The 15,756-nt window shown below is 30.5% G+C and overlaps 1 protein-coding gene across 1 annotated transcript in view; it reads left to right on the top strand.

Annotated features, from left to right (window-relative positions):
- The window catches only part of LOC148278765 (lachesin-like), a 179,232-nt gene that overhangs the window by 83,152 nt on the left and 80,324 nt on the right, over positions 1-15,756 (top strand). The window contains exon 5 of the mRNA XM_088230909.1: positions 14,135-14,333. Within this exon, the coding sequence (XP_088087035.1) occupies positions 14,135-14,333 (199 nt within the window). The remainder of the gene's footprint in view (positions 1-14,134; positions 14,334-15,756) is intronic.

Raw genomic sequence — 15,756 nt, 5'->3', positions numbered from 1 at the left:
ATAAACTCCCATTAACATCGGTAATTTGAAAACGAAATATGAAAAAACAAAATTTATGTTTTTTTTTAAATATTTTTTTGTTAAATATCTATAAATTTTTACATTAACAATTTGTAATTTATTTATTTTTTTATACGCGTACAGGTGTATCTTAGTTATGTGTAAAAAAAGGCGTAATTCGCCGGTCAAAAAGTAATTATATTTCAACATAAGAAACTTTTTAGTACATTTTTCATAAACGTACCATAAAAAAATATTGTTTTTATTTTGTGATATTTTTTTTAAATGACGAAGTTTTGATAGAATGGTATTTTAAAATATCAAAATCGTATGAATTCCATACATTTTTTAGACTACATCCTTGAAAATATTATAAAACAAAATGCAGCGTATTCCGATCATTTGTTACATCATGGTAAAATGATCAATCCTACGCTTCAGATACTAGTCCAGAAACAATGAAATATTACAGTTTAAACAAGTTTTAAGTCAATATCTCACGTTTGCCTTGTAAGTAAATAAACCCAGGACCTAAAAAATGGGAAACAAACGCGCCATCCACTACACAACGAGGACAATTTATATTTATTAGATTCAGGATTTTTACCTGAAACCATCCATTCAGTCGGAAACACTCTTCCAGGGTTCTGGTTCTATTTCACTAACACAATTGTCGTCCTTATCCGCTTGGACATAGATAGATCATTAAATATATTTTAAAATTTTATTAACGGACTTATTAAGTCTATTTACCAATCGTAAAAACATTTATTTATAACAAATACAGATACAACTATAATAAAATACAACGAAAGAAAATAAAATCTAGAACAAAAATAAATAAAATCTAGAACAAAAATAAAATAATATTTACTACCGCAAGACAAGATCTGGTCTAAATAAGTGATTGTTCAAATCTAAAAAGACTTTTCAAAAAATTTTCAGATCTTGTCTCTAGTTTACAATGCGACGCAATCGAGAAAATGGTGCATCTAAGCCATATTTTGTGCAGTGCTGATCAAGGAACAGCGCATTATTCTGTCGTGACTGGTGGATCGGTACATTGAATGACACTTGTTCCAGTAAAGATGGTACATCAATTGAACTATTTAGTAAATTAAACACAAATATGAAGTCAATGTTATTTCTACGTCTTTGTGGACTTGAGATTTTTACCATTGACACCATTTCTCCATAAGTGTAGTCTCCCCTCTCGGGGCCAATCATCCATGTTACTTTTCTTGGCAAATGATGTTGCACCAATTCATTATGCTTCATTCAGCCTTCAAAGAAGGAAGACCAGATCGCGGAAGCATATTTTAAAAGAGAACGAACAAGTGAGCAATAAGTAAATATGTATAAAAAGCAGTATTTACAACTTGTTGATTAGTGGACGCGCTGTGGAACAATATCTTGTGCCGGAGGAGGAAAATGCAGCAAATGAACTGTATTGTTGAAAAGTGACGCGGTGTTGGAACCATCTGGTGTAGCTAGCGATACAGGTGGACGCTAGCACAGTAAATACTTTGTTTTGGGAGCACCTCCCTCGTTTAATGTTAGTTTGGCACTGAATTAACTGTGGTTTTGAAAAGCCTGCTCACACCTGATAATTATTGTGTGGAGGAGCGCCAGGTAAATGGGAAACACGGGTTAGTAGATATGAATTTAAAGCAATTTAAATTTCTTTGTCCGAACACATCGAGTTAAAATGTTTCAAATTATAAAAATAACAAATTACAACAAGGAATAAAAATTACAAATTACAAGTAGCCACTTTACGCCCTGTGTAACATTCAACATTCTGCCCATATTTGAACATCGATATTCCTTCAATCCTTTTATCTGTTGATATTTGTGAAGTTGGACAAAATCAAATATTGTTATAAAAATAACTGTAGAACATGTTTGCGGATCCAAACATTAAACATATATAACGCTATGTTTTTAATTGAGTTTAAACACTTTGTTAATAGTAAAAAAATTCTTAACACATATTCTAAAGAACGGTATAGAAATTTTAATGATTATAAATGTTAATAATAACATTTCATCTTAATAAACCTCCGATTGAACAGCTCTGGACAGCGATTAAGGGTGGTTTGTAAAATGATTAATCACCTCATGATTGAAACACACTGTCATCTTTGGGAAGGGTTGAAAGGAGTGAGAGAAAAGACACGGGGTCGGAACCTCCGTTCTCTTTCACCCCACAGAGGTGTTAAGGAAATTGTCTCGAGATGCTAAAATTAGGTTGACGGATTTAAGCGGAAGTGTATTAGCGCGATAGACGAACAATGGATATCCATAAATGTTAACTACATTTCGAAAGGTCCGTAAATAGTTTTTTTATTCATCATCATCATAGCCCTGCCCACGCCCTATGGTTCTAAAGGCACTGCATTATTTATCTAAATGTTGCGTGTTTCCGATCATCTACTACATGAATATTTGAGTCCTACGCTTCAATTGTTAGTCTAGGGAAAGTGAAATATTTAAAAAGGCAGCTTTAAAATTTTAATTCCACGTCAAACTCCCCAGAACTAGAGCCCGGCACCTCAAAATATGCACGACTTCTGTTGTATGCTGATGACTTACTTTTGGAAATCACCAACTTGGATGATTGCCGGCTTCTCTAGTCCGATATAAATAATAATAATAATTATAATCAAAGTTTATTAACAAAAATAACAATAACTTTATCTATTACATAAACACTTAGGTAATAGATTTCTCTGGATCATGTCTAGTCTGCCTAACTAGGTACAACCTGTTTTAAGGCAGACATTTTTATGCAAAAATAAACAATAACATTACTACCTACTTTTTAGTTTGCTTAACAGTTATACAATATTAATTTACTAGGAATTTATTTTCAATAAATTTTCCGATTTTTCTCGACCTAAATCCAGTTACCTTTCTTTTACAAATTTGTTAAATTAAATCCGGGTCATGGTTTTGCAATCTTTGGGTAACATATTGAATATTTTTGGGCCCAAAAACCTGAAATTTCTTTGCCCGAAATCAGAGTTTGTGATTGACCCCATGACCAATCCTCTAGTTTGACTTCTGGTAGTGCGGGAGTGTTCCTTTTGGGATTTGATAGTATAATTTACTTGCACAAACATTAATATTCTAAAAATATATAATTTTCTTATATCTAAGATCTCGAATTCCTCAAATAACTTGACGCTGGGGTACCTGAAGGGCTTTTTTAAAATTATTTTAATGATCGATTTTTGAGCAGATTCGAGAGGTTTTCAATCGATTTATTAGTGCCTCCCCATCCTATTATGCCTTAAGTTATAATTAAATTACATAAAATTAAATATAGTTGCTTGAGTTTAATTTAGGATAAGATGTTACGTATTGACTTAAAGATATGGGAAAGTTTTCTAATTTTTTGTGTTATATATTTGATGTCCATTAAAAATATTTATCAATACTTATTCCCAAGTATTTTATATGGTGTACTGATTCAAGTATTTCAGAGCGTAATTTTAATTAAAGGTTTTGTTTAGGCTGTCCTACTGTGGTTTTACTAAGTGCTATATATTTTGTTTTGTCAATATTTAAAGTTAAGAGATTGTTATCTAGCCACATTTTTATTATATTGACACCATTTTGAGCCGCAAAATAAGTTTTATCCCTTTTGTCACAAGTAAAAATGAGAGCAGAGTCATCTGCAAATGCAATTATGTCACAATTTTTTATGTGTGTCAGACATAAATCATTAATATATAAAATAAACAAAATCGGTCCCAAAATACTACCCTGTGGTACACCAAAATCAATGTTTTTTCTTCACTAGTAATATTATCTATTTTTACTTGTTGTGTTCTACCACATCAATAGCTTTTAAACCAATTTAGTAAGTTACCTTGCAAACCTATATTTGACAGATGTTTCAACATGATTTTATGTGATATCGTGTCAAAAGCTTTTGCTAAATCTAAAAAAATTGAAAGACATTTCTTGCCGGAGTCTACATATTTAGAAATAAGATCTGTTATACCAGAGATTGCCGTATCTGTGCGTATTCTTTTTTGAAATCCGTACTGATTTGCCGATATAATGTTATTAATGTCCATGTATTCTGAAATTCTTTTTTTTTACTATTTTTTCTATAATTTTAGAGATTGTGTTAAATAATGATATTGGTCGATAGTTGGCAATATCTACTCTGTCTCCTTTTTTATGAATGGGAATTACAATAGCTTTTTTTAAGGAAGAAGGGAATGTGCCAGAACTAAAGCTAAGGTTAAAAATATAAGAGAGAGGCTGTGCAATAATTAATTTTAAATGCTTCAGCAGTACAGAACCAATACCATCAGGACTTGATGAATTTGATGCTTTTAGTAGATTAATAGTTTCAATGATTTAATTTGGGCAAGTAGTTATGTTAGACAAGCTAAATGTGGTGTTTTCTGTTTTTTATGTTTTCTGTTAACAATGATTCAGTTTTCTGTGTAGCCAATTTAGCGCCAATCGTTGAGAAATAGTCATTAGCGTGATTTGCAATTTCTTCACAATCCGTAAACATTATTAAAGAATCCCTATCTTTCAATTGCCGTATGGGTGAGTCATTTTTCACGTAAGTATTGGATACTTTTTTTATGACTTCAAATACCTTTTTAGAGGTGCAATCTAGTGAGTCGATGACTTTTTTAAAGTAGTTTACTTTTGCACAGTTTATGACTGTTTTACAAACATTGCGATATTTTTTGTAAAAGGTTATTAAAACGATGTTTTTTTGGTCTTTACGTAATTTTAAGTGTATTTGGGTTTTTTTTAATAGAGTTTAAGACTCCTCTAGTTATCCAAGGGGTAAAGGTTTTTTTTTATTACTTATAAGTTTTTTATAGCTATTTTTATATATGTGTGATAAAATTAAATTTAAATATCTATTAAGGAGTCAAATGCAAAATTTGCATTATTTTTAGTGTAAACGTTTTGCTCCCAACATTCGTTGCAAATGTCATCGAGTAACTGTTTATAATTTATTGCGGTAATGTGCTTCTGTATCGATCTGTTTTTGTCAAAAGTATTATCATTGTTTTGAAATAATAAAGCTGTTGTATGATGATCAGTGATGGTAGTTTTGATTATAAATTAATTATAAACATTTATATCTTTGACATTAATATGATCTACCCAAGATGTACTAAAACTATGAGATCTTGTGATTGTGTTATCTATAGTAGCTTCAAAACCATATTCATTAAGAAAACATAGGTAGTCTGATGCTTGTCGGGTCATTTTTTGGTTAATATTGATATTTAAATCTCCTATTATTATTTGAGTTTTCATCAATTTAATATCATTTAAAATTGTGTCAAATTGTGTTAGAAAGTTGGCAATATTTTGGGTACTAGTGAACGGTAAATGGCGATAATACAAAAATAGTTACAAAAATGTTAAGCTGACCAATGAGAAGAAATGTCAGATTGTTTTTTTTATTATTAAATTTAAATGTCTAGCGTATATGTATACAATATATAATGTTGTTTTATGTTATATTTGCCTGTGATGTTTGCTTTAAGATGTCAACACTCGTGGGTACACATTAAATTTACTAACGATTTCACTGTTTTTTTCTAAAAACTCAACGACTTAAGTGAAGCTAACACTCACACTAGTAAAAAGAGCAATTATAACGATATTTGTGTATTTAAAGGTACTTGACACTGTTCATTTTATTAATTATTATAATAATAGATCGGTGGCACTTTTGACAGGTATGTTTTTGACAGTAGGAGGAACATATTTGTAAATAATACATTAGATTGAGGATCTCAGAACCAATAAAATTTTAATGTTTCTAAATTTTATATTTTGCCATATGCTAGGGCATTAAAAACTGTCTTCATGCGGAACTGTATATGAGAGTGTTCACTCAAACGAACTTCCACTGTGAAAGACCTAGAAGTTATGTTTGTAGCTAAACTGAAATGGCATTCTCACGTAGGCGCTGCGCTGTCTGTGACAATGCGCGCAAAATGTTAGGATTTGTTCTTCGAACAGCTAAGGTGTCTTTATAACTCTTTGGTGCAAAGCAGGCTTGAACGTGAATCTTTGATCTGGGCGCTCCACGAATTGAAAAACTCTGTTATGCTGGAGATGGTTCAGAAGAAATTTCTGAGGTATCTTTGCGGGAGAACGGATACCATCCATGGTTGTACCCATCAGATTTTATACTGAAAATGCTTGGCTACAGTAGTTTGGAGAAAAAAAGAAATGTATGTTCGCTTATGTATTTTTTCTGCATAAGGAAGAATATTTTTATTTATGTTCCTTATAATTACCTTGGACATGAGCAGCATAAACTGTTTTATCTTGCTCGTAGAACCAGCCTGCCAATGGTAATGCTAGTAAGGAGAGCGAAGTCTTTACTCAACCGCATCTCTTCAGATATCGAAATTTTTAGAGTTACTGAAAAAAAATTCAGAAATAAAAAATTCAAAAATAGATTATTTTACTCTAATTACTGGGCATATTCATTTTACCATTTGATCACTTTTTAATTGCATCGCTAATTTTGTTTTTCGTGATATGAATGCCTTGAATATATTTTTCTCAAGTGGATAAACGCAATAAATTAATCAATTGAAAATTAAAATTAAAACATCCATCACACTTTAAGGAACTTTGCCTTCACCCGATTTCCATTTCTGGATTTCATCTCTGGGTATCCAACCATTGATAAAAAAACATGCGTCCAGGATTCTTGTTCTAACTTACACGCATAACTGTATTCTGCATTCACTCCCGGACAGAGATAAAATATATTTATATTTAAAAAAATCACATTTATTTTAATCATTATAATCATCGTCCCCCCTTTCGCACCTAGTGGTTCATGGGACACTTAATTGGTAAAACAGATGCAGTGTAGTTCGATCATAAATATGTCATATATTTCAAATGAAACACTTTGTATATACAGATCACACACGAGATGAATATCATAACAGAACTAGTTTCAGGTTTTCTGACTACCCGTTACCAATATCTTTACAAATATTTTCTAAATATTTCTTTATTGTCGTTTTCATCATCTAAGTTTCTTTTTCTTCTTTTCCATATCCACTTCTCACTAGAGCTTGTGAACGCAGATGCTTCCAGATGATCAATTTAAGAATATGTAATTTATTTCTTTTAGTTTACTTTTAGCGATACTGATATTCATTTCAAATTAAATTGAATAGATGCTTTCTGGAATATTTTTTTCTCTATTTTTGTTGTCTTTTAAAAACATACATAGTTTATTTATGTAAAAATCAAACAAAACGAAACTTACTTATATGGCCTTTTTTAACTAATAAAATACCGTGGTAAATAATTTCTTTGCGCGCGGCGATGTAACATCGTGTTACCACAAGCAAAATACGGAATATTCTACGGTTCAGACATTTGAGAAAAAAAAACATGTAGAAATTCTGTTTAAAAATTTATTTTCCATTATTTATAAAAATGAACAAATAGTTAAGCCATGTTATAGAAAAATAAACTAAAAATCATACCTGCGTCACACATTTAATATGCGTGCGTCTCCCATCACTTTAAATAACCGACTGAATCTGTTTTACACAAACACTGGCTACAGAACAACGCCTCTGTCTTCCTTGTTATGAGTTCTATCTTCGTGCTCTCTCAAGTCCAGTATAAAAATGTCAATTTAAAGATAACACGAAATTCAATTTTATCATTTAAAAAAATAAGAGATTTATATATCAAGTCTTCTGTCGTAGTGTGACATCACAGCCACACAAAAGTTTAAAACGTAGAGTTATTTATTTAGATATCATATTTCTGTTGATTTATTTGTAACTTTAGAAATGCATACATTCCAACAAATAAATTAAGTTTTGAACCGTTTAACTTAAATAAATATCAGGGTGTATTTTAAATAAGGCTCTAAGTCCCCGGCTATGATGTTACGTGACAGGACAGTTAAGGCTATGGAAATCTATGAAGACGGTCTCGCTAGTTAATTATGCTGAAAATTTCCGGTAACGATTTGTTCTGGTCCCTAAAACTAAAACTGTGACATAGTTATCAAAGTTTATCGTATAATGAATTTAATTTGAAAGTTATTACGATGTCACAGAGCTAAAATACAATAGAAGTCTTAAATGTGTCCGCAGTTTAAATTGTTGGAAAATTATGCCAAAACGTTTTAGTATTCATATTAAAATCATAGAATTACAGTATAATGAGTAAGTACATAATGTATATTTATATATTATTCTGTTCATTTTAAATTGCACTTCCGTTTATAATATGTGAGAAATTCCGATAGAGCGTTCAATATATATTTAAACAATTAACTGTACTTAAAAAGTAAGGTAACTACTTTTTATTTATTGTGTTGGCATTTATTTTTTAGAACTCTAATGTAATTTTAATATTTGAAGATTTGACTTGACTCTTTTTATTTATTTTGTTTGTAGAACAAAACATCAGAAAACTGGTTTGCCGGATTAGAAGAATTTTAATTTTTTCATATTTATTTTTTTATTTATTCACTTACCTACGGTAAACTTGGAAGAAGAATTCGCGTATCTAAGGAGCATGTTTTCAAGATATAAAACAGTAGAAAAAGATGTTAAAAGGAGAGTGAAGCGGGCAACAAAATAAACGGCGCATTCAACACTGTAATTGCTAACAAAATTATCAATTGAAGCTAAATTGGCAGTGCACAACGGAGTTTAAGACCCGACACTCATGTATGGAAGCGAAACATGGAATTGGGTGAAGGTGGATGAAAGCAGGGTGAACGCGATTAAACAACCCCTTAGACGAATGTGTTGGAATCCAATGCATGACAGGGTTGTGAATGATAAAATCCGGCGAAAGTGTAAATTGAGGGTACTTCTTGCAAACCCTGCAAAATCTAAAATTTAAAAAAAGTGAGATATTAATTTAAACTAATTCAGAATATTTTTTTTTGCAATAATTTTAACTTTGTCAGTTAAAAATAGGGCTTGATTTGTAGGATTTGACTTTTAAATTATCAGCTTTGTTACAAACATAGCAACCTCTACTTGAGTATTGCATAGTTGGTAATGTATAAAATTTAATTAATTATTTTACTTATGTTTTTCGACATAATCATGCTTATGGCATCATTGCTTACGTATTAAATACTTACTGATTTTATTAAAAAAATCAAGTTTAAAAAAAAGTTGAAGTTAAGTATTGAATCGTTTTTTATGATTTGCTCAAAATAAAGAAAGGTGGATTTTGCTGGGTTTGCAAGTAGTACCCTCAATTTGAGTCAGTTATAATTGTTCAGAATGACTAAAAGTCTCTTGGATGATTTAATCAAGAATGTATGTCGAAATAATGGTAAAACAGGTACAAATGGCGGAAATTAATTGTGACGTTTGACGATGACGACCAAGGAGGACGAGGCATGACCAAATATACCTTGATCTGATAAAAAGTCAAAAGCAGGTAGAACCGAAGGGGATGTATGACAAGATGTATGAATGTGGGAAAGCTAGAAATGTATTCAAGGATAGACGAGTGTGGCGATCCATCATCTCTGCCTATCCGTGCGAAAAAATGGCGTGATGGTAATAATAACAGTAGTAAGGCGTAAATTCCAAATCCATGGGACCAAAGTCCCTTGTTGAGTTGGGTCGAACAATTCATTAACAGAGACATGCATGTCACCACAAATATATAAAAATAGACATTATAAAAAAAATCATCAATACGCATAAAACGGCTCCTCAATACCTTAAGGAATTCTGCGTTCCGGATGAGCTGGCAGATAGGCGCTTCACTCAACGCCCAGCCTCCTGTTCTATTGCGAGGAAGGTGGTACAATCTCATTTACGCAACCAGAGTTAGGGTTTTTGCAGTGGACGGACCTTTGTCGCGGCACGCTCTGCCTCCGGAAGTTCGAAATTGTGGTACGCAATCGCTTTTCAGGAAGAAATTAAAATATTTTTTATTTCAGGAATCGTTTCCTGACTTGAAAAGTGCTACTTTTTAGATGTAAGATCAATAATGTATATAATACTTTTTTTTTAAATTAAGCGAAATTTAATGTACAACGCACTAGAATTAATTACTCACAAAAACGGCGCTATAAAAACTGTTAATATTTATTATCCATATTATTTTAAACAGTAAACACAAACAATTCATTTACATTATTATTTCTAATTATATAACATAAAGGCGTCTGTCAGTTCAATGTTAACAAGAAAATGGTGAGCTAGTAGATATGGAGTGGATTTTTTTTATATCCTGTAAATTATTTTTAAGATTTAAAGTTGTATTTGTTTTAATTGTCAAACATCTCCTAATTATTTTTGCCTTATTTTTTTATTTTTTATTTTGCATAGATTTATGTACTATTTAGCATATTGTCCAGGTGCCTTTTGAAATGTATGATTCTTTAGGTAATAACATTTATTTTGTATTTTTGCTTTTATTTCATTATGTGCGTGCTTCCACTTTCCATTATGTTGTTCCCAACTCAACACAGGGCCCTTGCCCTCATAGAGTTTGGGATACGTTATTATTATATTTTTTTGTAATTTTTACAAATAAATGAATTTTTAAAAAATTGGATTTGATTTAATATTTTTATTATGATTAGCAATAACATAATTTTTTTCATTATAAATGTTATATTTTACAATTTATATTTGTGTTTCAATTTTTATTATTATCGGTAAGTTTTCTTATTTATAATTGTGTTTCATTTTTTAGTAATAAATGATATATTTTCTTATTTATATTATTTATGCTTTAACATTTATTTTTATCGTTTTTTTTCGAATTTTCATTAATGTTTCATTTTAAAATTAATAATGGTATATTTTTATATTTATAATTACGATTCAATTTTTTTATTACATGTAAGTTATCTAATTTACATCTTTATTTATTTTTTGGCATTGTTATTATTATTTTATTTTTTTAAGCATTATTTAGTGGAATTTAAAAATAAATGAAAAAAGAACGTCTCTCCTAAACAGAGGAATTTCCTAACTAGTCGGAACCTGAAACAAAGAACCATTGTACATTTTAAAACTGAAAAAAAAAATGAAATAACTTTATACAAAAAATAATATGATTTACGTATGTATTTTTTTGTACAAAACTAATTTAAGAGTTTTCCTCACGAGGGAAAGTTATTTTAATGATGATTGTGCAGTGTTTAAATTTAATTTTATATATTCCACAAGTCATACAAATAAATTGTTTAATTTTTTGGGTAATTTAGCGCGCATTTGAGTCCAGTTTGTTGTCGATTTATTTATTGTTTCAGCTTGATTAGTTTTTCATTGTTTTGGTTTTAATTGAGATAATTTATTGTTGAACAGTGATCAGTTAAAGTACATGTAAAAATTTCGAATCAGTGAAACGAACATTTGTTTAAAATCGTAGATAAAAAACAGAGTTTGATTTAATATAAATATTGAAAATGCGACGGTCGGTCTCATGTGTTAGACGTCCTTAAATTAAACGCGCTTACAAATATAAAACATTGTAGTATTGTTTCACCCACCGAACAGTATTCCTCATCTGATCGGATACAGAATGCATGGCTTATACACATTTATCATTATTCCCCTCTCATTAAGTATTACATGAAGGTGATATGATCAGTCTTACGCTTCAGGTGCGTCCAGAACAATGTAATACTGAAGTTAACGAGTCAACCACTGTTTGTTTGTTTTTTTGTTTTTTTGTTTGTTTGTAGTTCTTCCAATTGGTCCGTTTACGGTGACCAAACCAGATATCCTTCAATGCTCTCATATAATTGGATGGTTCATATGAACCAGCGACGTCAGTAGTGCTCTTTTATTAAAATGTTTATTTTTATCGTACATTTTTAAGAAATTTAACCGTCAAATTTAATGCTGTAATTTTTACCGCGCGCAAGAAAATATTTTTTCCCTTAGGGCTGAAGTTCCTCATTCTATTCTTCAGCTCTTAGATAAATAAAAGAGCATAATATGTCAATATGAACATGATCTAATATCAGAGAAAACGTTTAAATCAGACATCAATATAATTAGTTGGCAAAAGTTACAAATACAATTTTATTTAAGATAATCTAAAATCACTCGCGGACGAGTGGAGGCTTATTTAAAAAAAAAAAGAAAAACGAAATGGGTAAAACATTTAAAAAAACTTAATTAAAATCGTTACACAAACTTTAAATAATGCATGTATGTATACATTTATTATATTTATAATGTTTGGAATTCATAAATATTTATAAAGTGTGTGTTTGAAACATTAATTTTGTGGTTGTTCATTTTAATACAATGAATAAAAACGACTTTGTTTACAACCACTTTTTTTTTTCTTTCAACTGGTTTCAAGACTATACAAGCTTCTTTGTAAAGTTTTATTTTTTTGATGGGTGGACATTAGAGTTTTACTACATTTTTGATATTTATTTATTTATTAATACGAGAGTATACTAAAACGTTCCTTGTTCCTGCCTGCATCAATGGTATTAACACTTCTATGACTATATCACTTCTATGACTACTCAAAATATAAATAAACAACTTTGTGATTATTAAATCTTCGGTTTTAATAAAATAAGTATGCGTTTTTGTGTCATATTTTCAGTGGCACAAATAGTACGAGATGGTCTCAGTAATATAAAAAAACCTCATTTTTATCATTAATTGAGTAGTACAAATAGTATAAGCTCGTTCTAGTTTAGTATAAGTACTAATTTCTGTCCCACCTTTAATGGTTCAAGGAGTATATCTGGAAAATTTCTGTTATTCATACAAATTACTTGAATATTGTAACACAAATGAAATTATCTGTAAATAATAACCCATTTAGCAAAATATGAGTTCTGTAGCTTAACAATTGGGGTCATAACAATGTTTTTTTGCTCTTCCAAAAAGTTACACTTTTGTAGTTATACTTTTATGTCCGTCCATCAAAGATTACATTCGATCCGTTATTATTTTATCAATGTTTAATTAATATTATGCTTCGTATTGAACTAATGAATCGAGTGTTTTTGTCTTGAAATGGTGGAAAGCGTAATGTGAGATGGATACGATTTTGATTTATTAGCTCAATACGCAGCATGATATATTTTTTAAATGGGATAAACATATTACCAAATTGTGTAAAAGATTGAGGACAGTTTTAGGCAAAATGTTTAGAATGAAATATTTTGTACCAATAAAAACATGAAGACTTATTTATCAATCATTAGCGGAATATATTAGGTAAGGTATTACCAGTTGGGGCGTTTCTTGTTAAACCAGCGTTTAAAAAATTAAATTTTATTAAAAATCGGCTCTTGAATTAATTAACAAATCAGCTAGAATTGATAAGGAAGAGGTTCCGAACTTTTTAAAAAGCGAGGGTGCCTGTCCGTAAATGCTATTCTATGGCTCAAATTGGTTACTAGATAACGATTTGATGGTAACTACTAGAAAAAGTATATACTTACACATAATACAAGGCTAGCACAACGTGAAGGTACCGAGGTTTGTAAACAAGTATGGCCAAAAAAAACTTCATAATACGATTCCTAAAATTTTCAATAAGATTCCTAAGTAGATCTTAAAAAAAAAAATATGTTAAAAATGTAAATTGACAAAAAGTTAAATTTTTTTTTATTAAATAGCTAATATGTAACAAGACTTTATATTGATTATTATTTTATGTTAACAATCATCAATTTAAATTTTTGTTAATATTTTTTGTGTAAAAAGTACGTATGCTTTTAGATATTAATAATTTTTATATTACTTTTTAAATTTATACAATTTCTCTGACGTTTTTCTTTGTAAAAGAAAAATAAGAAACCTGCTGACAAGCCGGTTTCGCGGTTTAGTGCGTTTCATTATTTTTCCTTTTATACTTTCTGTTCATGTTTACCTTCTTAAATAAAAATAAATACAAACAAAATTAGAATATTTAACAAACATTGATCAAAAAACATATGATAGAATTCATTTTATACGTGATAATGAAGCTTGTAAAGCTTTGAAAGCAGTCGGAATAAAAAATAAGCGGTTGAAAACAAAGTTGTTTTTGTTTATTTTATCGAATGTTAATGTTTATCTGTGCACTATTTCAAGATTCAAAATAAAAAAATAATGTGATACGTATACTTTTTTAGATGGGATATCTGAACGTGGTGATTCCGCCGGATATAATTGACGAGACGGGGGCTCCGGCTAAGGGGTACTCCGCCCGCGAAGGTGGCTCTGTCCGCCTTCACTGCGCCGCCACGGGGGTGCCAGCACCCTCCGTGACGTGGCGGCGAGAAGGGGGGCGCAGCATAATACTGAGAGACAATACGGGCAGCGAAATAGATGGTAAGATATTGAGTGTTATTTTAATTTTTAATATTTTAATGGGTTATTCGACAAAACACATACTTCATAAAACATACAATTTTGATGGTATTTTAGGAAATCAATGTTAAGCAAACATTAGTCCAGAGCTTATTTTTTTCACTCCGAGATTATTATAGTTTATTTGACTTTATTTCATTGATTTTATTTTATTTTGCTTCATTTCATTTATTCCTGTTTTTTATTTCTTTTTTCTTTTTTTTTTCTTTTTTTATTTAATATTTTTTACAAAAGGGTTTTTAAAAAAATATATATAAATATATATTTTTATTTTTATTTTTGAAATATATTTTTTTAAACTTTATTTTAATAAATTTCATAAAAACAGATAAGATTATTATTTTAATTAATTTAACACTTATGCATGTAGCACCGCTTACTTAAAGGTTATTAACCACATCAATTTAATTAAGTCACATTGAAAGGATTGTAAGTAGCTAGGTACTTTAATGGACAATTTCAACACTAACTTTGCACGGTGTACAAAAATTGTATATATAAATCTCGACGAAGCAATGTTATTTATGTAAACTGATTTCATCTGTTTGATTTTTTTACAATGTTTAAAATTAGTCTGGTCAATTTTTTATAATTTTTAAAAAATATTGCCACTACGCCGTTTTCCCGTGGGAACAGGCAGAGAGGATAGAACGCAACATCACTTTTTTGCATACAGACCTCGCTTTTTTATCATTCTTCCCATGCTCGCACGACAATAATTTCTAATTTCAATATGTCCCTCATCACGTATTTATTCAATTTAGTCATTGCATGTCTTTCTCGGTGGCATCCATTCACTCAACATGTCCAAATCAAAGCATCACTCCTTAATTTTGTCAAAAATACTTGTCTCAGCCTTACATAAAACACGGATCTCAACCCTGCATAGTTTATACACACATTCACTTGAGAGATCGCGTTTAGACAGCATTTAGCCTGCTTCTATCCTATTCATGAGGGTCAGTACTTGAACAGTATTGTGAATCGAAACATTATTTTTAGAATTATAATCATCATCATCATCATCAGCCGTCTCTTGTCCAATGGTGAACATAGGCCTCCCCCTTTAGTCTCCATATTTCCCTATCCTGAGCCAACTACATTCAACTACTTCCTGAAACTCGTTTTATGTCATCAGACCACCTTGTCTGAGGCCTGCCGACACTTTTGCTACCCGTTCTGGGTCGCCATTCCAGGACTTTTTTGGTCCATCTAGAGTCTATGGTTCTGGCTATATGACCAGCCTCGCTCCATTTCTGGTTGGTAGCCCTGGATCACATCGTTGACCTTTGTTCTCGCTCTAATCCATGTTTTGGTTTTTCTGTTCTTCAACAAAATACCCAGCATTCTTAATTCCATGGCTCTCTGTGTCACTGATAATTTA

Source organism: Micrasema longulum, unplaced genomic scaffold, assembly GCF_059751315.1.
Source record: "Micrasema longulum isolate JH-2025_06_02 unplaced genomic scaffold, ASM5975131v1 h1tg000829l, whole genome shotgun sequence".
Taxonomy (NCBI): Eukaryota; Metazoa; Arthropoda; class Insecta; order Trichoptera; family Brachycentridae; genus Micrasema; species Micrasema longulum.
Note: the sequence above shows the minus strand (reverse complement) of the source record. Positions and strands in the feature narration are given on the sequence as shown.